Source organism: Erythrolamprus reginae, chromosome Z (genome assembly GCF_031021105.1).
Source record: "Erythrolamprus reginae isolate rEryReg1 chromosome Z, rEryReg1.hap1, whole genome shotgun sequence".
Taxonomy (NCBI): domain Eukaryota; kingdom Metazoa; phylum Chordata; class Lepidosauria; order Squamata; family Dipsadidae; genus Erythrolamprus; species Erythrolamprus reginae.
The window spans coordinates 132677858-132705253 of record NC_091963.1 but is presented as its reverse complement, the minus strand read 5'-3'; the positions used below and the strand labels follow the sequence as shown (position 1 = coordinate 132705253).

General features: G+C 42.7%; 2 protein-coding genes across 5 annotated transcripts in view; one reads left to right on the top strand and one right to left on the bottom strand.

The window, feature by feature from the left end:
* Positions 1-912: 912 nt before the first annotated feature.
* Positions 913-21267, bottom strand: MBOAT7 (membrane bound O-acyltransferase domain containing 7). 3 transcript variants are annotated; one of them, XM_070730126.1, is made up of 9 exons: positions 20972-21267; positions 19550-19686; positions 17182-17262; positions 15493-15622; positions 11365-11491; positions 11117-11273; positions 8450-8810; positions 5330-5515; positions 913-3051 (listed from the first exon to the last, which is right to left on the bottom strand). In XM_070730126.1, exons 3-9 carry the CDS (start codon positions 17255-17257, stop codon positions 2670-2672), a joined length of 1419 nt encoding a protein of 472 aa, XP_070586227.1. In that variant the 5' UTR covers positions 17258-17262; positions 19550-19686; positions 20972-21267; the 3' UTR covers positions 913-2669. The 3 variants fall into 3 exon arrangements, with proteins under 3 accessions (XP_070586227.1, XP_070586226.1, XP_070586228.1); XM_070730125.1 differs by lacking the exon at positions 19550-19686 and having other exon boundaries at positions 20972-21266; XM_070730127.1 differs by lacking the exon at positions 19550-19686 and having other exon boundaries at positions 5330-5512; positions 20972-21265.
* Positions 21059-27396, top strand: part of TSEN34 (tRNA splicing endonuclease subunit 34) — a 21607-nt gene continuing 15269 nt past the window's right edge. Inside the window, exons 1-2 of one of the 2 annotated variants that reach the window (XM_070730129.1) lie at positions 21059-21459; positions 26262-26512. In XM_070730129.1, the coding sequence (XP_070586230.1) occupies positions 26264-26512 (249 nt within the window). In that variant the 5' untranslated portion in view covers positions 21059-21459; positions 26262-26263. Of the gene's footprint in view, positions 21460-21505; positions 21599-26261; positions 26513-27396 lie in introns of those variants that run through there. The other variant, XM_070730130.1, reaches the window with a different exon arrangement.

Genomic DNA, 27396 nt, shown 5'->3' with positions numbered 1-27396 from the left:
GCTGTACCCTGTAAAATTTCACTTTATTATGTTTCTTTTGAAAAGTATAAGCAGCTTCAGGAATTAAAGCATGAACAAATGTTGGAAGTAGGGCTTTTTGTAAACCATTATTATGTGGTATACACTATCAATCTAGTCCAGTGTTTCTCAACCTTGGCAACTTGAAGATATCTGGACTTCAACTCCCAGAATTCCCCAGCCAGCATTCGCTGGCTAGGGAATTCTGGGAGTTGAAGTCCAAATATCTTCAAGTTGCCAAGGTTGGGAAACACTGATCTAGCCATTCCCTCTTACAAATATATGAGCTTTCTTTCTGTTTTCTGTGACACTTGAGTGCAGATTTATATATTATTTTGGGGGATTATGTGTTAAACAGACCAGAAGCTTTGATAAGAAAAGCCTTAAAAGTCCTTCAAAAATATCCTGATGGGATCATCCGAGATGAATTCAGCTTGCTGGTGGAGTAGTTCTATTGGCTTTCAGGAAAAGGCTGAGCAGAGGATGTAAGATCTGAGTGGGGTGGATTTGGTTTGAGCAAGAAAAAAAATTACAATGCATGTTGGTATAAATTTGATTTATTGAATGAGCCAGAGAAGTGTGATAGTTGAAAGAAACTAGAACTGGTATAGACCAGAGGTCCCCAAACTTGGCAACTTTAATACATGTGGGCTTCCAAATCCAAGAATTCTCCAGCCAGCTATGTTGGCTGGAGAATTCTTGGACTTAAAATCCACAAGTCTAAAAGTTGCCAAGTTTGGGGACCTCTGATATAGACGTTTAAGATTGTTTCACCAAGAAGAGGATTCTTGTAGTAAGGGACAGGAGACTACTCTTCTCAAATTCAATCTGCTGCTTTGTTCAGGACCAGCAAGATGTAACTTGTCAAAAGACCAGTTTGTGTGTTTCTTTAAAAAGAAGAAGAAGTTTATTTTCCAAGTACCTTCCAATAAAATACTGGTTTGGACCAAAAATAATGCAAACACAAGCAGGTTCATGTATAGGTTTTCCTTAAGACATAGACATATTACCTGAGCAACCATTTTTGGTAGTAAATATATTTATGTTTTTGCGAATTAAAATCCACCTTTTTACACTCAGTGTACACATTTTAGGTTCCATGAGACACAACCCTATATGCCCCCCAAGTTTAAAAAAATGTTCAGCCCCAAATATTATAGCTAAAAAAATAAAACATGCATTTGTTCCTTATATTTAACAATAACATATTTAAATATGGCAGTCTTTGTGTGCAACATCTCATTTCTTTCCTAGTTCACCAGTCTCACCTGTACCTCTATATTAGCAACCTAATCTTTGTGTTTCCATCATTTTTGTATAACAGGTTCCAGCCCTGTAAAAACCTTCTTACATTCCAGAATCTCACCTCTTTGAATAACAGGGTCACTGATTCAAGATTTGGTGGGACTGAACACATTTTTCAACATCTATCTGTACAAAAACAGTTAGATGGTGCTTCCTTTATTAAATCTTAGCATTTCTACGTAATTACCAAATCTGAGTTGCCAAAATCTGGATGATCATTGGATGGAAGTGACCATCCTGATTTTTGCAGCTCAAATATAAAAACCTCATCTCTTATCTATCCAAAGTCCCAAATTCAACCTTTCCAGAAATCCCACTATATATGCAGATATTTTCAATGCTACTATGACATTTAAAGAAAATAAAAACCACAGTGAAAGTCATGGATTAGTTACGTACAGTACCACAAAAACCCTACCGGTTAAAAGGAAAATGAATGTGTCATCCTCCAAATGCTATGCAGTTATAATATATATTCCATAACCAGCCAGTTGGGTGTAATTCCTATACCCTATCATATGAAATGGCCGAGGTTTGGACTTAAAAGATAAAAGAAAAATCTATAGATGAGTCAGAAGATTTTTAAACTTTATGGAAGTAGAATGAAAACTGCTGCGTTTCTCTGAAAATAAGACCCTGTCCTATATTTTTTTTTTGAATCCTGAAATAAGCCCTTGGCCTTATTGCCAAGCACTCAAAACCCCGATTGGGCTTATTATCAGGGTATGTCTTATTTTGAGGGAAACAGGATAGAAAGAACCCTAACAAAAGAGAGGGTCAGAACGGTATTTCTCAGCTTCAACAATTTTTTAAGATGGATGGACGTCATCTGCCAAAATTCCCCAGCCAGCATGTAAGTTGGAAGTCCATAGATCAGAGGTCTTCAAACTTGGCAACTTTAAGACTTGTGGACTTCAACTCCCAGAATTCTCCAGCCAGCAATGCTGGCTGGAGAATTCTGGGAGTTGAAGTCCACAAGTCTTAAAGTTGCCAAGTTTGAAGACCTCTGCCATAGATCATAAAATTGCTGAGACTGAGAAACAGTTAGAAGTTTAAGATCTGGAGAAGTCTCCTTCTCTCAGACTCCCCCGGTGTTGAGTAGAATAGTCTAAGTGGCAATATTTTTATACATTTCTACAAATGTATAAAAATATATTTTCTACATTGCCTTGTCACAAAGCAGACCTAAATTAGGGATTTCCAACTTCCATCTCTGATTACTTCCTTCAATCTAGTCATGATATATATCAAAATTAGACTTTCATTGAGCCTCATTGTTCCCTTAGCCTCCGGGGCCTATGGTAACATTCCTTACAGTGGGTATATGGCAACATCACTTTGCCCTCTCACTCCCGTTGCTTGGGATTCTCCGGAGCACCCTGTTTATCTTTGGGGGAGCCCCATTTCTTCCGAATCCCCAACACTGTTCCCAGCAGGAAGAAAAACACGGCTCCCACATGGATGCAGTAATAGACCGAGCTCCAATAGCGAAGGGTATCCTCAAAGGTAAGCAACACAAAACCCATACACATGTAGTCATAGGCCCTCATCTTCAGGAACCACTGTATCCAGTCACCCCAAAGACGCCCAGACGGAGACAGGGACTTCAAAAATCCTCTCTCCATGGCCCCCTCCGCTGCCAGGCAGAGCGGGATGGTAAGGAAGCTGATGTAGTACCCAGGATGGATCCCATGCCAATAGGCTGAGATAAGCATTGTCCAGGCACTCCTGAAAAGGAAAGAGTGTGATCAGTCCTGCATTCATCCCCTCAAAGCAAACCAAGCACCCACCTGTCCCAAAATTTCTCATATCCTCCCTGATATGATATTCCCAACTCTTGTTAAATTTTGCTCAACCTTTCACAGTCTACAGAAGTGTTGGACTTCAAGATCCCAGTCAAACTAAAGTGGTACCTCGGTTCTCGACCACAATTCGTTCCAGAAGTATGGTCGAGAACTGATTTGGTCGAGTACCGAATTAATTTATCCCATAGGAAATAATGGAAATGGATTTAATTGGTTCTTAGCCCCTATATCCTTTATTTTCTATGGGATAAAGATCTGAGGAGCTTGATAGTCTAAGCACTCCAAGCTGTAGGAAGGGTGGGGGCGGCTGCAATACCGGCAGTTTCGGGGGGGCTCCTTTCCTCAGTGGCAGCTGTAGGCAGCTGCACCAACTTTCTCCTTCCCAGCGGCGGTGGCGGCGGCTTTCCTTTGAGCAGCAGCAGCGCCGGGAACGTCACATGAGGAAGGGAAGCCGCTGACGTTCCCAGTGCTGCTGCTGCTCGAAGGAAAGCTGCCGCCGCCACCGGGAAGGAGAAAGTTGGTGCAGCTGCCTACAGGTAACAAGATGAACCACTGAGGAAAGGAGCCCCCCAAAGCTGCTGTTATTGCAGCCACCCCCATCCTTCCTAAAGCTTGGAGCGCTTAGACTACAGACTGGGAGGCTGTTAAGTGGGCGGCCAGGATGGGCGTGTCGGATTCCGACTCCCATTCCGTCTCACCCCTTCCCCTCAGATCTTGTAGCATTTTGGATAATAAACAAAATTTTCTGTGGCTGTTCGGTGTCCGAATTTTTATTCAGATGCCAAAGCAAATTTTTGCCGGAAATTTTGTTCGGTATCCGAAATGTACGAGAACCAAAGCGTTCGAGAACCGAGGTACCACTGTATGATGACTTGAGAACAATGAGAGCTGAAACCTAGCTTCTCAAGAGCAGGGGTCCTACAATACCTAGGCTGCAGCCCACTGCCAGGCTGAGGCCTATTTGCAACCAGGCCACACAAGTGGTGGGTCGCCATGCATGCACAGCTCAATTTTATGGTTTGTGGACTTCAATCCCCAGAATTCCTCAGGCAGCACACGCTGGCTGATGAATTCTGGGAGTTGAAGTCCACAAGTCACAAAGTTGCCAAGGTTGGAGACCCCTGGTTTATACTCCCCATCTCACCTTGACGACTCAACTAGTCTCATAATTTACACAAGAGCGTAGATTAGATTTTCTTAGAAACATAGATTGACGGCAGAAAAAGATCTCATTGTCCATCTAGTCTGCCCTTATACTATTTCCTGTATTTTATCTTAGGATGGATATATGTTTATCCCAGGCATGTTTAAATTCAGTTACTGTGGATTGACCCACCATGTCTGCTGGAAGTTTGTTCCAAGCATCTACTACTTTCAGTAAAATAAGATTTTCTCACATTGCTGCTGATCTTTCCCCCAACTCACTTCAGATTGTGCCCCCTTGTTCTTGTGTTCACTTTCCTATTAAAAACAATTCCGTCCTGAACCTTATTTAACCCTTTCACATATTTAAATGTTTCGATCATGTCCCCCCTTTTCCTTCTGTCCTCCAGACTATACAGATTGAGTTCATTAAATCTTTCCTGATACGTTTTATGCTTAAGACCTTCCACCACTTTTGTAGCCCATCTTTGGACCCGTTCAATTTTATCAATATCTTTTTGTAGGTGAGGACTCCAGAACTGAACACAATATTCCAAATGTGGTCTCAACAGCGCTCTATAAAGCGGGATCACAATCTCCCTTTTCCTGCTTGTTATACCTCTAGCTATGCAACTAAGCATTCTACTTGCTTTTCCTACCGCCTGACCGCACTGTTCACCCATTTTGAGACTGTCAGAAATCACTACCCTTAAGTCCTTCTCTTCTGAAGTTTTTGCTAACACAGAACTGCCAATGCAATACTTAGATTGAGGATTCCTTTTCCCCAAGTGCATTATTTTACATTTGGAAAATTTTACTTACTCTTTCTTTGATGGCGGGTCGCTACTTCATCTTACCCGAAATCTGCCTAGTGAGCCTTCAAAACAAGCACTCCCTGTCCCAGAACCCTTGTCCCAGAACATGACTTCTACAACCTACTCTCATGCCAACCCAACTGACCGCCGGACCTCCAAGTTCACCAGCCTATCACTTCATCCTCAAGGACTATTTCTTGCCCTGAATGACACTTTATTTGAACCCGATGTCGCCTGCCGCACCTCATGACATAGGAGGGGAAAGGTGCGCTTTTGTAGATGTACTGTGCCAACCACCACTGGACCGTCATGTTCCAATAGCGCATGCCGTCCTTTACTTTGACACAAAAATCTGTTCCGTGCGGGTCAATGTTTTTGACTGTCTCATAATCATAGGCAACGCTGGATGCTTCCCCGTCAGCTGATCTGCTTTGCAAGAGAAGAGAAAAGTCAATTCCTTCATGCATTTTTTTTTGGGGGGGGTTAAAAATAGTGTTTATTGAATATATATATACAAAACTATATACAAAGACAATACAAAACAGTATGGACAGGACAAGGTGTTCTTATCATATGTGTCTAATTGTTATTTTCATTAAGGTCGAACAAACCACATTTAACACTAACAACAACAACAAAAAAAAAACGTAGGACACCCCTTTTCCCTCCCCCCCCCCCCTCTGCCAACCTGCAGTTATATTTATATTTCATTTTTCCGGTTATACTTTCAGTGGTATCCTGTTTCTTAAAATTTGCTTAATCTATTAGTCTAGTGTTTCCTTTTCTAGGTGTTGCGTTTAAAATTCTAATTGTTATGTTTCTTCATGCATTTTTAATGTCCAGAACTGTTCTAAAAATGTTTTCTGTATGGGGCCGACCTTAAAAATGTCAATTAGTTTGTTAACAGAAGGAATCTGGCAGCATCTTTTCCAACAAATTAATTCTGATTGGGACTATCGTAGACTAATGCAGATCTCCTCCTACTGTGTTTAATAATGGGACAACCTACCATCTGTTTTGAACACTTTGGGGTTTGGGAGGCAAAACGGCATACACGCCTGACACAAGTGGCACGTGGAGCCATAGCGGTAGGCAAGCTCAGGCATGAATGCCGGTCAGTTGATTTTCGGGCCTTCCAGGCCCACTGGGAGTCGGGAAACAGACTGTTTTCAGTTTCCAGAATGGGTTATTTATTATTACAGTGATACCTCATCTTACAAACGCCTCGTCATACAAACTTTTCGAGATACAAACCCGGGGTTTAAGATTTTTTTGCCTCTTCTTACAAACTATTTTCACCTTACAAACCCACCACCGCCGCTGGGATGCCCCACCTCCGGACTTCCGTTGCCAGCGAAGCACCCGTTTTTGCGCTGCTGGGATTCCCCTGCTTTGATTCCCTTGCAGCATTGCAAAAACACAAAAGTCCGGAGGTGGGGTTTCCCATGGAGGGGAACCTCAGGCGAATCCCAGCAGCACAAAAACCGGTGCTTCGGCTGGCAAAAGGGGTGAATTTTGGGCTTGCACGCATTAATCGCTTTTCCATTGATTCCTTTGGGAAACATTGTTTCGTCTTACAAACTTTTCACCTTAAGAACCTCATTCTGGAACCAATTAAGTTTGTAAGACAAGGTATCACTCTATTATTATTTACTAGATTTGTATGCCTCCCCTGTCTGAAGATTCGGGGTGACTCGGGGTTGGTAAGGCCTGTTTTTCACTCTCCCCATGCTCCAGAGCCTTTCTAAGAGCCTTGCCGATGTGTGGCTAAACCGGAGGTTCTGGTTTTTTTATTCTCCCAAGGCTTCAGAGCCTTTCTATGAGCCTGGGGAAGGCGAAAATGTCCTACCCACACCAACGGAGGCCCTCTAGAGGCCAGAAATGGCCCATTTCCCAACTAATTAGGAAACAAGCCATTTCTGGCCTCTAGAGCAGTGATTTTCAACCTTTTTTGAGCCGTGGCACATTTTTTACATTTACGAAACCCTGGAGCACATTGAGTGGGGCCGGGGGAGGGGGGGCTAAAAAAAGGTTGGACAAAAAGATTCTCTCTCTCTTCCTCCCTTTTGCCCTATTTCTCTCTCCCTCTTTCTCTCCCTTCCTTCCTTTCTTTCTCTCTCTCCATCCCTTTCTTTCACTTCCTTCCTTCCTCTCTTTTTTGCTCTCTTTCTCTCCCTCCCTCCCTCTATGTCTTTCTCTCTCTCTCCTTCCCTCCCTCTCTTTCTCTCTCGCTCACTCTTTCCCTCTCTTGCTTTCTTTCTCTCTCTCTCTCTTGCTTTCTTTCTCTCTCTCTCTTGCTTTCTTTCTTTCTCTGAGCTTCGTGGCACATCTGACCATGTCTCATGGCACACTGGTTGGAAAACACTGCTCTAGAGGGCCTCCGGGGGAGAGGAGCCATTTTCGCCTTCCCCAGGCTCCTATAAAGGCTCTGAAGTCTGGGGACAGAACTTCTGGTTCAACCGGAACTTGGCAAATGGGCCGTTTTCTGTCTCTGGAGGGTCTCCAGGGAGAGGGGGAAAGGCCGTGTTGTTGTTTTTTTTGCCCTCCTCAGGCTCCTAGAAAGGCTCTGAAGCCTGGGAAGAGTGAAAAATGGGTGTTACGTCACATGCCAGAATTAGAACTGGGTTGTAAGTCAGTTACAATCATATGAACCAGGAAGGGATCAGAGAATTTGGAAATCCCATTTCCATGCTAGAATGATCACACTACATATTTGAAGAAGGAACTTCTCATGAATCCAAAATTAATTTGTATGACTCAAAACACACAGAGGCCCAATTTGTATATTTCAGTGAAAAAGAAAAGAAAAGGTGGATATAAGCCTCTACCAACATCAGTGCAACAGGTGGAACACTTTAGCTCCACTACATCTAATAAATTGATGCTGTTTTCTGTGGTGAGAGGTAGCCCAAGGAAAGCCCTTCTTCTTATGAAGACTGTGGTAACAATTCCACAGCTATTAATGCTGTGTGGAAGAACTCACAGATACCCGACGATAAGGAAGAAATTTAAAAAATATATGTATGCGCAGAAATGGACAGATTAACTATGGAGTTAAACGATCAAAAAGACTCTGATTATTATTCAATCTGGACAAAGTGCTACACATGGATACAAAAAAAAGGAATGTGAATTCACAATAAGAGATGGAATAGTATAAAAAAATCACATGCACAAATGTATAACTGTAAAATGTGTTGAAATGAATGTAAATATATGGATGTTGACCCACTTTTAAGCATCGAAATGTAAATATCTAAAAAAAAAATCAATAAATATAACTTTTTAAAAAAATTAATACTGTGTGGAACGCAGCAGAAGTATTTTAGAGGAAGCAGAGCCAAGAAGAGGTTCTTGACTTACCGGCTTAAAGGCTCATATTCCACCGTAGGCCCACCGCCTGACCGAGATTTGGCAGTGACTGGATAGGCCCCAAAAGCAGCAGCGATACAGGTGCACTCGGCGCAAAGCCAGGCAACGTAGAAACGCATACGGAAGACGAAGAAAATGGGCACCATGTAGAAGAGGCGGAAAGCGAGTCCTCTCTCGTAGAAGGCATCGCTCCGGACGTAGTCAAGGGGGAAGAAGTGGGAGGCAACCAGGAAAAATATCCCAAAGATGGGGATCATTCTGGATCTGAAAAGCATCGGCTGCCAGCTAGGGATAACAGAGGGATCAATCTGGTTCAACCAATCATGATACGTACGGTAGCGATAAAATGGGCCTGGTTAAAAAAACACACCAGAAAAACAATGAATTTTTAAGATCAGCAAGCAGAGAAAGAAGTATGTCTGAGGAGAAATAAAACAAGTCCAGAGAGAGCGTCACACACACACACACACACAGCTGAATTACCCAAGACACTGTTTCCATAACCTGGTTTTCTCAAGTTGCGTTCACATTATTGTCCTTAATGCAAAGCCAGTGCAGGTAGTCCTCCACTTATGATGGGGCCAGGATTTCCACTGCTAAGTAAGGCAGTTCTTAAGTGAATCATGTCCAATTTCACGTCCATACACAAAGTCATTAAATACCTCTAACTTCCCCCATTAACTTTTCTTGTGGAATCCATGAGCCAATGAGAGGGTCCGAAACAGGAATCACATGATCCTGGGTGCTTACTGTGCAATACATACTCATTGCCAATAGGCTGGATTTGGATCAAAGGACCATGAAAACACTGTCAAGATCGTAAGTGCAAAGACCAACCGTAACTTTTTTTCAATGCCGTTATAATTTTGACCCGTCGCTAAATGAACCATTGTAGCTCAAGAACTACCTGCAGTTCAGTGGAGAGTTGTGAGAAATGGTATCCAATATGTTTTGAGGGCTTCTGTTTTGGACAGACTTGACAGGTTAAGGTTGTGTGTGATTTGGGAAGCACTCTCTGCTAAACAAATAACTCCCTCAACACTTCAAACTATTCACTAAGACTGCATTACTATTATTATTAGTTTTTCCCATCGTTCCTATTATCCATCTCCTCCCACTTAGACTGTATGACTGCAATTTTGTTGCTTGCATTTTTATGATTTATTTATTAATTCAATTTTTATGCCGCCCTTCTCCTTAGACTCAGGGCGGCTTACAACATGTTAGCAATAGCACTTTTTAACAGAGCCAGCATATTGCCCCCACAATCCTGGTCCACCTCGGAAGGATGGAAGGCTGAATCAACCTTATACTGATTTATACTGATATTGTTTCCTAGTATGAGTTGATTGCTTATTTGTACCTTATTTATTAATTAATTATTAATTATTAATCGAAACTCTGGAGAAGGTGCAAAAAAGAGCAACCAAAATGATTAGGGGACTCGAAACCAAGACTTACGAAGAGAGATTGAGAGAACTGGGCATGGACAGCCTAGAAAAAAGAAGGTCTAGAGGGGACATGATAGCAGTTTACAGATACTTGAGGGGTTGCCACGGTGAGGAGGGGGTCTCTTTATTCCCCAGGGCACCAGAGGGCCGGACGAGGAACAATGGTTGGAAGCTGACCAAGGAGAGATTCAACCTGGAAATAAGGAAGAACTTCCTGACGGTCAGAGCGATCAACCAATGGAACTGCCTGCCAGGGGAGGTGGTGAACTCCCAAACTCTGGACACCTTCAAGAGGAGATTGGACTTCCATTTGGCTGGGGTGCTGTAGGGTTTCCTGCTCAGGCAGGGGGTTGGACTCGATGACCTAACGGTTCCTTTCAACTCTATTAATAAAATAATTTTAAAAAAAATTTATTTACTTATTTATTTCCACTTCTTTGCTGACCAATTCCAATGGGACTTATGATTACCATTAAGTGTTACACCTTGTTATTTATGATGAATGTATCTTGTCTTTTTAGGTAGACTGAGAGCATATCACCAATGACAAATTCCTTGTGTATCCAATCACGCTTGGCTAATAAAGAATTATCTATTCTATTCTATTCTATTCCATTCCATTCTGGGATTTGCTAGTTATACAATTTTATGATTTCCTGCAGATTCTGGCAACAAAATCCTAGTGCCTGATATCTTACTTTTTGCTGTAATTTCCTGCCTTCATGTTTGCAGTAGCAGTATTTGGCCATTCTCATGAAATTCTCACAAAACAAAAAAGGAGAAGTTATAAAAGTGAAGGGTGTAGGCTAGAGGGAAGAATAGCTATTTTTGTCTGACCAGCAAGGTAGTTTCAAATACACTTCTGCAAAAAAATACGAAAGGCCACACTTTCACCCAATGACCAGGCACAATACCAAGAGGAACAGGTGGCTGATGTAAGAAGTAGATGAGAAGCCAAAACTGGAACAGGCTTTATAATTTTCAACTTGCTCTGATCTCTTAACTACCTTTTCCTTTAAAAAGAAATTTTAACAATAAAGAGTAGCTCTCCAGCCCAATATTTGGTCTTATTGGTGTTTATACATGTGGTGAGATGATGCCAACATTTGAAAATGCCCATAAACCCATTGCTCATAAGGCTGTCAAAGGGAAAAAGCATCACAGATGTTTACACCTATTTAATTTTCTATTAGCCAGTTCACTTTACCTGTCATAAGCCCCACGTAGCAGTAACTGTAGCACAGTATCTCCACCAACCCCGGTTTTTGGAGAACTGTACCAATCACTGGAGACTTGGTGAAGGTTGTCACTTCCTGTTTCTTCGCCTGAATGAGTTCTTGTACCTCATTGGCTAAGCTCAGCAGCTGGGAGACAAAAGTTCCAGAGAAAAGAAACTTACTTCCTCTTCAAGCTAAACATCTTTCCTTCCCAATATTCCAAAAATTAGCCTGGTACCTTAAGAGTGAGCAAAAGTTGCACAGCGTTGGTGAATGGTGTTGGCTCTGGATAGTTGAAGTAAGTAATTGTGCGGAAAAAAAGTAAGTAGGAAAATGTCCATGCCAGTGTCAGGTGATGAGAAGACCTGTTTTTTTTTTTTTTAAAAAAAGAAAAGAGTTGTATTTATTAACCCTTTTTCTACATCAGTTTCAAAACCACACACGGATATCCTTCCATGACTGTCCCACATACACTAACTACTCTTTTAACTCACTGTTTCTCAACCTTGGCAACTTTTAAGATGTATGGACTGCAACTCCCAGAATTCCCCAGCCAATGTACTTAGATCATGTAGAAACATAGAAGACTGATGGCAGAAAAAGACCTCATGGTCCATCTAGTCTGCCCTTATACTATTTCCTGTATTATTATCTTAGGATGGATATATGTTTATCCCAGGCATGTTTAAATTCAGTGACTGTGGATTTACCAACCACGTCTGCTGGAAGTTTGTTCCAAGCATCTACTACTTTCAGTAAAATAATATTTTCTCACGTTGCTTCTGATCTTTCCCCCAACTAACCTCAGATTGTGACCCCTTGTTCTTGGGTTCATTTTCCTATTAAAAACACTTCCTTCCTGAACCTTATTTAACCCTTTCACATATTTAAATGTTTCCATCATGTCCCCCCTTTCCCTTCTGTCCTCAGGACTATATGGTAAGTGGAAAGTATATGATCTGTTTCAGCCAACTTTATTTGAACAACATTGGGGACTGAATGCTAGATCCTGCCCACTTGAAGGTATAGAAACCAGAAGTCCTAGCATTAAGATCGGATTCAAGCATTAAAGATGTGCTTTGTTTGGTTTTGGTTTATCACAGTCTGCAAAAATAGGGAGCATGGCTTACAGTTCTATGTAAACCCTAAAATTACAACCTACCATAATGGAGCAAGTCATTGCTTAGCAGAATGTACGAATTAGTCAAAACCCAAGGAGCAAGTTTTATGCAAGTTAAAAAGGTCCAAGCACCATTTATTGCTTGTAAAGGCAACATTGCAAACCAATAAAGGAAATAACTGTCTGATCTAAAAGGCATCAAGGACATATGGTGAGAATATACAGAATAGCTGTTAGCAGGTAGCAAAGAGGCCCAGTGTCAGTATTTTTTTTAATTTTTATTTATTTATTTATTTATTTAATTCAATTCATATGCCGTCCAACTCCCTAGCAGTGGCTCACAACCAAAAAAATAAATAAAACATACATGATGTTTTGTGATGAGGACAGAGAAGTAGTAATAGAACCCGGGAGCCTTGAAGAAGAAATCATGTGGGCACTGAATAAGTCTTCGGAGAGGGGCGGCATACAAATCTAATAAATTATTATTACCGGTATTATTATTAATAAGACTCCAGGTACTGACACTATTCCTGCAGAACTACTGAGATCTGCACCACACACCAACATTAGAGACATGTACCAAAACATTTGGGAAACCACACCATGCGGACAAAGGATTGGAAATGCTGAATAATCAATCATTCCACTGCTAAAAAAGGATGATTCTAAAGATTGCTCCAATTATCGCACAATTAATAATAATAATAATAATAATAATAATAATAATAATAATAATTTATTAGATTTGTATGCTGCCCCTCTCTGAAAACTCGGGGCAGCTCACAACAATGCTAAAAACAATATTATAGTAGCACAAATCTAATATTAAAAGAAATAACTAAAACCCTATCATATTAAAACCAAACAACACATACATACCAAACATAATTTATAAGGAGCCTGGGGGAAATGTGTCTCAAATCCCCCATGCCTGGCGGTATAGGTGGGTCTTGAGACAAGGAGGGTGGGAGCAGTTCTAATTATTTATTATTATTATTATTATTATTATTATTATTATTATTATTATTATTATTATTATTATTATTATTATTTATTAGATTTGTATGCCGCCCCTTTCCGGGGGGAGTTGATTCCAGAGGGCCGGGGCCGCCACAGAGAAGGTTCTTCTCCTGGGGCCCACCAGATGACATTGTTTAGTCGACGGGACCCGGAGAAGGCCAATTCTGTGGGACTTTATCGGTCGTTGGGATTCGTGTGGTAGCAGGATGTTCCAGAGGTACTCTGGTCCAATGCCATGTAGAGCTTTAAAGGTCATAACCAACATTTTGAATTGCATTCATCCCTCACATCAGCAAGATTCTGCTTAAAATTATACAACCACCTAGAACACCAACCATCAGGTTGGAATTACCAGATGTTGCAAGATGTTTTTCAAAGGGGCCATTTTGCAAATCTACTCGATCATGGGAAAACCTCATGAATATCAAAATATCAAGTGCCTCATCGACTACAAGGAACCCTTTGATTGTGTTGTGATGAGACACTATGGAGAGCCGTACAAGACTTGATGATATCAGCACATCTAGTCAAGTTGGTGTAATCACTGTTCTCAAAGCAGGAAGCCACTGTGTGAACACTATATGCCATGGAGACATTGATTGCTTTAAGATAATGGCGTGCAACAAGGTTGCATTCCCTTTCTTATTCAACCCGATGCTGAGATGCTGAGATTAGATTAAATTAGATTTATTGGATTTATATGCTGCCCCTCTCCGCTGACTCGGGGCAGCTCACAACAATGGTAAAAACAGTACATGGTAACAAATCTAATATTTAGCAATCTAAATTACAGTTTTAGGTTAAAAAGTCCACAAAAAAACCCCAATATATAAAAAACAAGCACACAATCAATCATACACCAAAATTACATGGGCAAGGGGGAGATGTTTCAATTCCCCCATGCCTGATGGCAGAGATGGGTCTTAAGAACTTTTACGAAAGGCAAGGAGGGTGGGGGCAGTTCTGATCTCCGGGGGGAGTTGGTTCCAGAGGGTCGGGGCCGCCACAGAGAAAGCTCCTCTCCTGGGTCCCGCCAAACATTGTTTAGTCAACAGGACCCGGGGAAGGCCAACTCTGTGGGACCTAACAGGTCGCTGGGATTCGTGCGGCAGAAGGCGGTCCCGGAGATATTCTGGTCCGATGCCATGAAGGGCTTTATAGGTCATAACCAACACTTTGAATTGTGACCGGAAACTGATCGGCAACCAATGCAGACTGCGGAGTGTTGGAGTAACATGGGCATACTTAGAGAAGCCCATGATTGCTCTCGCAGCTGCATTCTGCACGATCTGGAGTTTCCGAACAGTCTTCAAAGGTAGCCCCATGTGGAGAGCATTACAGTAGTCGAGTCTCGAGGTGATGAGGGCATGAGTGACTGTGAGCAATGACTCCCGATCCAAATAGGGCTGCAACTGCTGCACCAGGCGAACCTGGGCAAACGCCCCCCTAGCCACAGCTGAAAGATGTTTCTCTAATGTGAGCCGTGGATCGAGGAGGACGCCCATCCATGAAGAAGCTAGATCTTTATCATCATCTAAGGAGCTGGGGGGTTTTCTCCAAAATCCTGAACCTACCAACCAACCTACACAGGGACAGAGGGACAGAGAAAGAGAAGGGGGAGAGGGAACAAGTTAGACTTTAGGAAAATGTTGGTTATGACCTATAAAGCCCTTCATGGCACCGGACCAGAATATCTCCGGGACCGCCTTCTGCCGCACGAATCCCAGCGACCAGTTAGGTCCCACAGAGTTGGCCTTCTCCGGGTCCCGTCAACTAAACAATGTCGTTTGGCGGGACCCAGGGGAAGAGCCTTCTCTGTGGCGGCCCCGACCCTTTGGAATCAACTCCCCCCAGATATCAGAGTTGCCCCCACCCTCCTAGCCTTTCGTAAGCTCCTTAAAACCCACCTCTGTCGTCAGGCATGGGGGAATTGACATGTTCCTTCCCCCTAGGCTTATAAAATTTTTGTATGGTATGCTAGTGTGTATGATTGGTTTTTAACTTGTGGTGTTCTTAAAATTAATTTAATATTGGATTTGTCTTGTATTGCTGTTGCTGTGAGCCACCCCGAGTCTGCGGAGAGGGGCGGCATACAAATCTGATTAAACTAAACTAAACTAAACTAAAATTGGGAATTTGTATAATCTCATATTTGCATTTTAGAGCATTTCTTTACATCTCTCAGACCGTCTCACACCCTCAATAGTTGTTAGGTCATTTTACCTTGGTGAGATATTGATAATAAGCCATGTCCCCAGGATGGTGATAAAGGAATGAAGGATGTGGATCTGGCAAGTCACCAGAATAAGTACAAGTCCTACAACAGCTGCTCCATATTTTTTGGTCTTTGGACCTATTAAAAAAGAGAAAGAGAGAAGAGGAACACATTTTCCCATTGTTTAGATCAGTGTTTCCCAACCTTGGCAACTTGAAGATATCTGGACTTCAACTCCCAGAATTCCCCAGCCAGCGTTTGCTGGCTGGGGAATTCTGGGAGTTGAAGTCCAAATATCTTCAAGCTGCCAAGGTTGGGAAACACTGCTTTAAAGATGCAGACGCTGTGCAAATTGTGAATTTGAGGCATATGTTATTTGCTTGCCTGGATTTACAACCTACCCAGCTCCACAGCTTTTAAGAAGCAACATCAAATAAAACTTGTAAAATTGCCGATGGAGATTCTCAATCACCCAACTCATAGTTGTCCCAAAGATGCTTTTTCCAAAAGACTTCCTTAGTTTTTCCTTTAAAAATGTTTCGCTCCTCATCCAAGAAGCTCCTTGCACGATGGCGAATAGCCAGGAATGTATCTACGGGTAATCCTCAATGTATGACCATAATGGAATCTGCCCATTATGGTCATAAGTCATGATGGTTGCAAAGCAGGTCATCTATGTGACTGACCTGGTTTTCCAACCTTTTTGTTTGCAGCATTTGTGAAGTGAAGGCAACGGCTGTAAAACAAACCCATTGTTTGCTGGAGGATCGTTTTTGCCAAAATCTGGACATTTTAGTTTTCACCAAAATTTATTTATTTTATTTATTTATTTATTAGATTTGTATGCCGCCCCTCTCCGGAGACTCGGGGCGGCTCACAACAATAGTAAAAACAATATTATGGCGGAACAAATGTAATATTAAAAAGAAGCATATAAAAACTCTATCATATTTAAAAAACCAAACAACGCATACATACCAAACATAAATATAAAAAGCCTGGGGGAAGGTGTCTCAACTCCCCCATGCCTGGCGGTAAAGGTGGGTCTTGAGTAATTTACAAAAGACAAGAAGGGTGGGGGCTGTTCTAATCTCCGGGGGGAGCTGATTCCAGAGGGCTGGGGCTGCCACAGAGAAGGCTCTTCCCCTGGGGCCCGCCAAACGACATTGTTTAGTCGACGGGACCCAGAGAAGACCAAGTCTGTGGGACCTTATCGGTCGCTGGGATTCGTGCGGTAGCAGGCGGTTCTGGACGTACTCTGGTACCTTTTGTCATAAAATTGTCATAAAATGCAGCCCCATGTGGCCATGGAATGCTGCAAAAGGCTTTAAACATGAGTCAGATGCTGATTGGCCAACAAATAGTCCTTTGACCAAGGGAGGTCAGAAGTTTGGAACCTGATCATAAGTACTCATGGGGAGGGTCTCTCATAACTTGGAATACTGTTAAGCCACCGGTCTTAAATTGGACTACCTGTAATATGCAGATCCCATGTACGGTTATTTCTCACCATTCCCCATTTAAAAGGATTGATTCCATCTCATATATCTCACCACCACCGTTCCTTTCTTACAACTTGCTTGATCAAACCACGAAGCACTTCAAGGAGTTAAAGGCAAAGCCTTCTGACATGAGTCCCGGGGACAGTTCCTTATGAGGTGCCTAGCAGTGTTTCTTTCTCAAGGTTTCACACTTACCAACTTGCTTGAAGAGGAAACCAACAGGTACAGAGATCAGAAGGACCACCAAGTAGACAGTTTCATCAGGTGACATTGTAGCTGGCAAGAAAGAGAGTTAGATCAATCTGCATGTGTCAAAGCCGGGAATATTGGAAGTATGGAGCGCAAGGCAGTGATACCGCTTATGTGCTTGATTTTTGAGGAAGAAGGGAGGAAGGAGGGAAATGGGAAGTAGCCCACTGGTTTTGCATTGCATATAAATTAGACATGAAACAGAAAAATAAAGCAGGGAGATCAGCCCACCTGAGGTTGAGAACTTGAGGACAGGGAAAAGGGATTATTACTTTGACACAAGGGATTAACAACGGATTTAAAAATCAAACAAGTATTTTTTGATACTTGCCCAAACAAATACAGTGTTCCCTCGCTTTTCGCGTGGAGGGCTGAGTCAGCCTTGAGCCTGGTAAGATTCGATCTGGCATACTGCAGGCAGCCCTTTTCTCAGCAGATATAAGCTGCAGTACAGTACAGCATTTTCAACAAAATGCGTGGTTAACTTGGAGAGTTTGGTCTACTGGTTTAAAGCACCATGCTAAATACCAGGGGACTGTAGATTCTAGTTCTGCCTTAGCCAAAAAAGCCAGTTGGGTAACTTTTGGCCAGTCATTTTTTTCTCTTTCTCTCAGGCCACATTATTAGTCAGGCAATAAATTGCTTGGTCAATTCCTGTCACAATCAAGTTGGCCAACACTCGGTTGATCCAAAATAAGCGGACCTGGCCTTTGAGAAAAAATATTAGAAAGTAGAAATTTTTTAAAAAGTGTGATTTATTTAATTTGCACTGCAAGATATGGTGATTTTTTACCTACGTAGTTATAAAAGGCCAACTAAGTATATTAGGTGAGATTAGTAAAACTTGACTCAAACTTAGGCTTCTTCTGAAACAATCGTCCACTTCTCACTGTAGCTAAATGTTAATCAGGACTCGTCATCTTTTTGGAATCAATCAAAATAAACCAGTTGTTACCCCCTTGCTTTGTAAGAGAGGCAAGACTACCAATCTTGAGAAGAAAAATCAACAGCAAATATTGCAATTCCCAAGTGAGAAAGATTAAGACGGATCAATCAAGACTCAAGTTCTGATTGGTTGTCTCCCCCTCCACACCCTTCCCCCATCTGATGGATCAGATCAGCAATGAAATCTGGCAATGTTTCTTTTTATCACTTCATCTCCAGGCCTCCAAAAAGTACATTTCCTCTTACATACTTCTGGCTGCTTGGAAATCGCTTGAGATGGTTTTGAGCAATGAATCAGCAGGATAATAAATTCTGTAATAATAAGGAAAGGGGGAAAGGCATGCTAGCAAGAGACATACGCACTTTTTGAATTATTAGCTCAAAGCACTCTTTTGGCAAGACTGATCTTGTTGTATTAAATAGAATAAGACAACTTAAGGATGTTAAGAAGAAACATTTCTATCTGTCCTAGACATCTTAATTTTCAAGATGGGTGAAACATGTTTCAGGAATAAACTGCACAAAAGTAAAAGAGGAGAGAGCAGCTAAAAAAAGGAATACATCACAAGAAGTTTAAGATTACACTGTAAACCAGGGATCCCCAAATCGGGCAACTTTAAGACTTGTGGACTTCAACTCCCAGAATTCTCCAGACAGCTATGCCGACCTTCAAGGAGAATACAGAGGTTCCAACACTCTCTTCTTGTGAGTCACTCAAAACAGATGTAGTAGCAGCAGCAGTCACAGAATGAATGCTAAAAGTCAGGAAGAATTCAAGAGAATTGACGAGAACGAGCAACATTTCCCCCTTTTTTGCAACCCTTAAAAATATGAATTTCCTGCACAACTGCATTCCGAACTGGTCTGCAAAAATCTTCCCTTTTTTTGGTGGAGTGGATGGATTTCAATACATTTTACTAAAGGTTTTACAAAAAACATAAAAACCAAAACTAATAAAAAGTTAAAGTAGCAAAGAAGAAAGGGAAAAAAGCAAATGTGAAAAAAGAAAGAATAAAAAGGAATAGAAAGCCTTTGATTACCTCCGCAGCAAATCTAAGTACAAAATAACCTCTTACTCTACATTACTCTGTGTTACATTACTCTATATTCTGCGGAGAAGAGCGGCATAGAAATGTAATAAATAAATGAATTACAAAAAATAAGCTCTTTCTGGTTATTGTGATTACGCCCGCTTGCACAAGCCATTCCTGTGTCCAGCCTTGCTCCCAGCTGTTCCTTACGAACATCTGTCTTCCCAAATTTTTGCTTTCTCTCCCCACAGGTTAGACTCCTTGACTTACATTAAAAGCAAGGTTGTCTCTAAATGTACCTACATGGGCAGGTCAGAGTTCCAGAGAAACAAAGTTACCTTCCCTTCATATATATCCTTCTCCAACTAGATAACAATTTGGACGAAGAAAAATGCAGAGGATCCAACACCCTCTTGTGAGTCACTCAAACAGATTTTAGGCAAACCCCTTTCTCCAGCTGGTTCTGAAGAACTCACTAATGTAAAAAAAGAAAAAAGAAAATCCAGCCTGGAACAAGGGAGAAAGTGCACTGAACAGGCAAACAGAACAAATTAGACAATAGATTTTGTAATGATACCAAAAAATGCAAGTTATGGACCCAGAGGTTAAAGGAATGAACTCAGTTTGTGTTGCCAAGGATATGTGCCCAAAGGGGATATTGAAAACAAAACAAGAATTTCCTCTTCAGGTTAAATATCCACAAAATTTAGAGGAATGGTAGAAGAGTTTTTTTACTAATAGGACAAGCAAAAACACTTCAGGGAAATTTTGTGCAACCATATAAATTTCCAAAAGAAATAGAGGTATAGTTTCTATGTCAAAGGACAACGCAATAAAAAATAAATACACTATAATTTCAGGCCTGTCAAATTCTTTCTCGCTTGCTTCCATTCCACTCAGAAGGTGCTCAGGGTCTCAGATTTACGGCCTCTGAGATGTAGAATGCATTTCTTTCAAAATAAACAACTCAGTAACATTGGAGTAAAGAGCAAATCTTAGAAAATAATTTCTGGAACAAAATCTTCGATAGCACGATAAGGATGTTTATTGATATGTTAAGTGGCTCTGTTTATTTATATTCCACCTTCATTATTTTTATAAATAACTTGAGGAGATAAACATACCCGATAATGCTTCTATCTCCTGTTTTCTTCACAACAACCCTGTGAAGTGGGCTGGATTGAGAGAGAATGACTGTCCCAAAGTCATTTTAAACCGCTTCCGTGCCTAAGTGGGACTAGAGCTCAGAATCTCCTGATTTCTAAAAAAAATCTAAAGTCGAGATTTAGATAACCTAGTTCGGTCCTATCCTCCCTTAAGTACCCAAATTTATATCTCGAGTTACATAAAAACGCTTAAGGCAGCTGTCCAGGGTCTACAGAAATATGATTGACTCTTCAACAGTTGTGCTAGCTGCTACACCTTCAAGGCAAACCTTTTATTTATTTATTTATTATTTATTTTATTTATTTCTTTTGTCCAATACAAATTGAAAGTTAGACTAGCCTCCTCTATCGGGCACCCTCCTGTTGCCCCGGATTGCAACGTTGGCAGGGCACGAAGGGCATTGTAATCCACCTCACCTGGAGGATGCTGGGAAGTTCTTAGATTAATCCTGGGTTGCAGCCCTCCCCTATAGAAGTTAGCCCACCCACCCCGACAACCATCCCCGTCCCCCAGCGCTAATCCAGGTTGCTTTCCACACCATCCCGATTTCCCCTTTCCTCCCTTAACCTCCCCGTCCCACGCGCGCAACTCACCCTTGGCGAGCGAGACCCCTTCCGCCGCGCGCAAGCTGCCCAGAAGGGAAGGTGGAGTGGGATCACTTTGCAAGGCGGGGAAAACGAGATCGGGGTGGGGTGGCGGCGGTGGGGTCTCCGGCTTCTTGCGACATCCAGGGCGAGGAAGGGCAGAGCGAGACCCGCCTCCCCGGCTGGGATCAACACGCCTTGATTGGGGATCTCCCGCTCGCCTGCGCGCCTCCTGGCTTCCTGTCTCTCTCGTAATTGCTTCCTTTGCTTTGCGAAAGAGGATCGGCGTGTCTCCCCCTCCCTTCTCTCTCGCGTGCGCGTCTGTGTTTTTCTGCCCCCCCTCTCTTTCCTAACCTCCCTCCCCTCCCTAGTTCCCTTTTTCGTCCGCTCTTTCCTTTCCCTCTGGAAACCAGCCGGGGCCCTTTTTTGTTTTTGTATTGCGTATTTGATTCCGGGCAGCGTCTTTCCACCCGCTCGGCCGGTGGCTTTAAAAAAAGGTGATTGGAGGATTTATTTAGCTCGACCGGGGGCGGGAGTCGGAGGTGGGGGGTGCAGGTTGCGCGGTATGCACGAACGTGGGAAGATTGCGCTGCCGGTGCAATAAAGGGAAAGGGAGTAGAGGAGAGACTAGTTGCGGTGAGCATCTCTCTTTTTTTGGGGGGGTGGGGGGAGGGCGGGTAGAAAAAGGGGCAAAACTGAAAAAGGTGCAAAATTGAAAGAGGCTCATAAAGAAGGAGGGAAACTTTTGTTTATAACTTTGCTTTACAAATGAAAATACAACAATAAAACTTTACAAAATGCATGTTCTAATGCAGTGTTTCCCAACGGTGGCAACTTGAAGAGATCTGGACTTCAACTCGCTGGCTGGGGAATTCTGGGAGTTGAAGTCCAGATCTCTTCAAGTTGCCAAGGTTGGGAAACACTGTTCTAATGAAAACATCTGAACTGGGAGCCAGCTTGATTGAAACGTTAAGGCAGTGATGGCGAACCTTCGGGTGCCGAAAGAGCGTGCAAGCGCGCTTTTGCACATGTTCGAGTGCCCACACCCATAATTCAATGCCTGGGGAAAGTGAAAACAGCTTTTCCCTCTCTCAAGAGGCCCTTTGGAGGCTGGAAATAGCCTGTTTCCCAGCTTCTGGAAGGCCCAATAGGCTCACATTTCTCCCTCCCCAGGCTCCAAAGGCTTCCCTGGAGCAAGGGGAGAGAAAAAACATCCCCCATCCCCCAGGATGCCCTCTAGAAGCCAAAAATACCCTCCCAGAGCCTCTGTAGGAGCCAAAAATTAGCTGGCCGGCACACATGCATGTTGGAGCTCAGCTTGAGCAACGGCTCGTGTGCCACCAGATATGGCTCCACATGCCACCTGTGGCACCCGTGCGCCGTGCCACAGTTTTGCCATCACTGGGTTAAGGCATCCAGGTAGAAACAAAGAGTTTTAGTTCTGTCTTAGCTCACAAAAGTCAGCTGGGTGACTTTGGGCCAATTATTATTATTATTATTATTATTATTATTATTATTATTATTATTATTATTATTTATTAGATTTGTATGCCGCCCCTCTCCGAAGACTCAGGGCGGCTCACAACAGTAATAAGAAACAGTGTAACAATGGGACAAATCTAATAATAAAAAATATATAAAAAAACCCCAACAATTAAAAACCATACAGCACATACTTACCAAACATGAAATATAAACAGCCTGGGGGAGATGTCTTAGTTCCCCTTTGCCTGGTGATACAGGTGGGTCTTGAGTTACTTGCGAAAGACAAGGAAGGGGGGCATTCTAATCTCCGGGGGGGGAGTTGGTTCCAGAGGGCCGGGCCTGCCACATAGAAGGCTCTTCCCCTGGGGCCCGCCAAACAACATTGTTTGGTCAACGGGACCCGGAGAAGGCCAACTCTGTGAGACCTTATCGGCCGCTGGGATTCGTGCGGTAGAAGGCGGTCCCGGAGATATTCTGGTCCAATGCCATGAAGGGCTTTAAAGGTCATTACCAACACTTTGAATTGTGACCGGAAATTGATCTTTGGGCCAATTACTCTCTCACAGCTCAACCCACCTCACAGCGTTGTGTGGGGAAAGTAGGAGGAGGAAGGAGCATTGGGTATATTCACCGCTTCAAGTTATTTATAATAAATAATAAAGATGGGATATAAATAAAGCATAAGAAGCTATAAAATGATTAGAAGCAAGTATTAAACAGAACTGATGCTGTCAGGCTGTGTATGAAGTGGTACCAGTTGTATGGTAAATGTGAAAGATCTAAAGCAGTGGTTCTCAACCTTTCTAATGTTGCGACCCCTTAATACAGTTTCTCATGTTGTGGTGACCCCAACCATAAGTCTAGCGCCAATTCTCCCAACAGAGCTTTAAGCTGATTGGCAGGAAGGTCAGAGGGACAACCCCACTGTAAACGCCTGATTGGTTGGATTGCAAACATATCTTCCAAGGTGCCAGAATAGAAACTTTAGTTCCTAACACCATGAGAAATTTATCTTTTCCCTTGGTCTTCGGCGACCCCTGTGAAATGGTTATTCGACCCCCCCAAAGGGGTCCCGACCTCCAGGTTGAGAGCCATTGGTCTAAAATAAAGGACCAAAATGAGTTTTGTGAAATAAAGGACCTTAATTTACAACTTTTTGTTAAGTAACTGTTCTAAGTTACACTGTCACTGAAAAAAGTTAGGGTGTTTTTCACACTTGCAACCATTGCAGCGTTCCCATGGTCACATGATCAAAATTCATTTATGGCTGCAATGTCCTGGGGGTCATATGATCGCCTTTTGTGAATCTTTTGACAAGCAAAGTCAATGGGGAAGCGAGATTCACTTAACAACCATGTTACTAACTTAACAATTGAAGTTATTTACGTAGCAACTGTGACAAGAAAGATTGAAAAATGGTACAAAACTGACTTAACAACTGTCTTGCTTAGCAAGAGGAATTTGGGGCTCAATTGTGATTGTGAGTCAAGGACTGTGTGTATAATAAAGGACATAAGGTCATCCACAAAATACCATATTTTTCAGTGTATAAGATGCACTTTTTTTTAACTTCAAAAAATGGCATCAAAAACTGGGTGTGTCTTTATACACCGAAGTTGCCACTTGTGAGCAGTTCTGGTATCATTCTGGTGGAGCAGAGCAACTCACCTGTTCACATCCAGCAACCTCAGCTGATGCCGGCTGCTGCCCCGCCCCTGGCTGTCGCTCCTGCATCTCAGCCGCCGCCTGGCCCATTTGCCGGGATTCCTATGGACTGCAGGAGGCGATCTTGGCACAGAAGGGAGCGGCTTCTATCTCTTGGGGTGGGTGGGTGGAAGGGAGAGGGATGGCTGACTCAGTGGAGAGGAGGGGGAGAGAGGGGCAAATGCTTTGTCAGCCAGCTTTTACCTCCTGTTACCGTTAATAGCGAGCCCTCTCCTCAGCAGCAGTAAAACACAGGCGTTCGGTAAATACTTAGATTATCGAGAAGCTGCCGTCTCTCCTGCTGTGCTAACGAGCCTTTCTTTCAGCAGCATTAAAATACATGCACATTTAAGTATTTAGATTACCGAGAAGCTGCGTCTCTGCTGCTGTGCTAACGAGCCTTTCCTCCAGCAGCATTAAAATACATGCACATTTAAATATTTATATGACCGAGAAGCTGCCGTCTCTGCTGCTGTGCTAACGAATGAGAAGCTGCCATCTCTGCTGCTGTGCTAAAAAGCCTTTCCTTCAGCATTAAAATACATGCACATTTAAATATTTAGATTACTGAGAAGCTGCCGTCTCTGCTGCTGTGCTAACGAGCCTTTTTTTCAGCCGCATTAAAACACATGCACATTTAAATATTTATATGATCGAGAAGCTACCGTCTCTGCTGCTGTGCTAACGAGCCTTTCCTTCAGCAGCATTAAAATACATACACATTTAAATATTTAGATTACCGAGAAGCTGCCGTCTCTGCTGCTGTGCTAACGAGCCTTTCCTTCAGCAGCATTAAAATACATGCACATTTAAATATTTAGATTACCGAGAAGCTGCCGTCTCTGCTGCTGTGCTAATGAGCCTTTCCTTCAGCAGCATTAAAATACATGCACATTTAAATATTTAGATTACCGAGAAGCTGCCATCTCTGCTGCTGTGCTAACGAGCCTTTCCTTCAGCAGCATTAAAACACATGCACATTTAAATATTTAGATTACCGAGAAGCTGCCGTCTCTGCTGCTGTGCTAACGAGCCTTTCCTTCAGCAGCATTAAAATACATGCACATTTAAATATTTAGATGACCGAGAAGCTACCGTCTCTGCTGCTGTGCTAACGAGCCTTTCCTTCAGCAGCATTAAAATACATGCACATTTAAATATTTAGATTACTGAGAAGCTGCCGTCTCTGCTGCTGTGCTAACGAGCCTTTCCTCCAGCAGCATTAAAATACATGCACATTTAAATATTTAGATGACTGAGTAGCTACCGTCTCTGCTGCTGTGCTAACGAGCCTTTCCTTCAGCAGCATTAAAATACATGCACATTTAAATATTTAGATTACTGAGAAGCTGCCGTCTCTGCTGCTGTGCTAACGAGCCTTTCCTTCAGCAGCATTAAAACACATGCACATTTAAATATTTAGATTACTGAGAAGCTGCCGTCTCTGACCATTTGGCTCAGAATACTTTTTTTCTTGTTTTCCTCCTCCAAAATCTAGGTGTGTCTTATATTCCGGTGCATCTTATACACTGAAAAATACGGTAGCTGAGTTTAGGGTTAGAACTGGGACTGGAGACTCCTATGTTCTCTTACAGGAATTGGGGAAGTACTTTTACCCCAATCTGATGCATTTTGTGTGGGTTATATTTTTGGAGGGCGACAGGGTGGCTGAAACTAAAATAAGGACCTTGTTTGTGTTAAAAATCACCATCTGGTTGCAAAATAGAGCCAGGGTGGCGCAGCAGGTAGTGTGTGGTATTGCAGGCCACTATAAAGCAGAATGCTAGATCTGCAGGTCAGCAGTTCAAATCTCACCACCGGCTCAAGGTTGACTCAGCCTTCCATCTTTCCGAGGTGGGTAAAATGAGGATCCGGATTATGGGGGCAATAGGCTGGCTCTGTTAAAATGTTGTATTGCTAACATGTTGTAAGCCGCCCTGAGTCTAAGGAGAAGGGCAGCATAAAAAATCGAATGAATGAAGAAAGAAAGAAAGAAAGAAAGAAAGAAAGAAAGAAAGTGTCCTGGGAAATTCACGGGAATTGCTGAATCTTTCACCTTCCGTATCAGAAATACCTGAATAGCTTGTTATTTTTGATGTTGCAAACGCAGGCATGATCCGAATCCACCTCTTGGAGGGAAAGCCATTCTTGTGGAATCACACAGATGTGCGGCGGATCCGAGAGGAACATCGCATTGTTGGTGTGCTGGTGGGGGCGTTGCCTCGGAAGCCACGGCAGAACGTGCGGCTTGGGCTGCCCTTGGAATTGCTTCCCGAAGAGGCTCGGCTGTTATTGGACAAGGGGTTGGCAACCCTGGTTAGGAGCCCAGCATCTCAGTCCCTTGGCCATGAGAAGAACCAGGTAATGATTTAACGAAACTTTAATTTTTGATTTAAGAGTGAAGGATAAGCCCCTTTGTTCCCAAACTCTGCAAAGTGTAGAGGTCAATATTCTACAACAGGGGTCTCCAATCATGGCAACTTTAAGACTTGTGGACTTCAACTCCACAAGCTTTGCTGGCTGGAGAATTCTGGGAGTTGAAGTCCACAAGTCTTAAAAGTTGCCAAGGTTGGAGACTTCTGGTCTTCAATATTTTTATTTTATTTATTTATTTGTTAGATTTGTATGCCATTCCTCTCCGAAGATTCGGGGCAGTTCACAGGATACAATATAAAACAGTGCATACAAAACAAATCTAATTAGTTAAAAACTACAAGCTAAAAACCCAGTACAGTATATTAAAATCAACCAACCAATTCAATCACAACCATACATCACATTTATTGGTCAGGGTGTTTTGATCTAATTGCCCCAGGCCTGGCGACCTAAGTGAGTCTTGAGACTCTTGCGGAAGGCGAGGAGGGTGGGGGCAGTGTGGATCTCTGGAGGGAGCTGATTCCAGAGGGCCGGGGCCCCCCTCAGAGAAGGCCCTTCCCCTAGGCCCTGCCAAATGACATTTTCTGGTTAAGACATTCCTCTCCGAAGACTCGTGGCGGCTCACAGGATACAATATAAAACAGTGCATACAAAACAAATCTAATTAGTTAAAAACTACAAGCTAAAAACCCAGTATATTAAAATCAACCAACGAATTCAATCACAACCATACATCACATTTATTGGTCAGGGTGTTTTGATCTAATTGCCCCAGGCCTGGCGACCTAAGTGAGTCTTGAGACTCTTGCGGAAGGCGAGGAGGGTGGGGGCAGTGTGGATCTCTGGAGGGAGCTGATTCCAGAGGGCCG

Coding starts and splice junctions, on each gene's coding strand:
- MBOAT7 (XM_070730126.1), bottom strand. CDS start 17,257: ATGTCACCTGATGAAACTGTCTACTTGGTGGTCCTTCTGATCTCTGTA. Junction 11,492..15,492: donor ATTATCAATATCTCACCAAG/GTAAAATGACCT, acceptor AAAAAAAAACAG/GTCTTCTCATCACCTGACAC. Junction 8,811..11,116: donor CTACGTGGGGCTTATGACAG/GTAAAGTGAACT, acceptor TTTTTTAACCAG/GCCCATTTTATCGCTACCGT.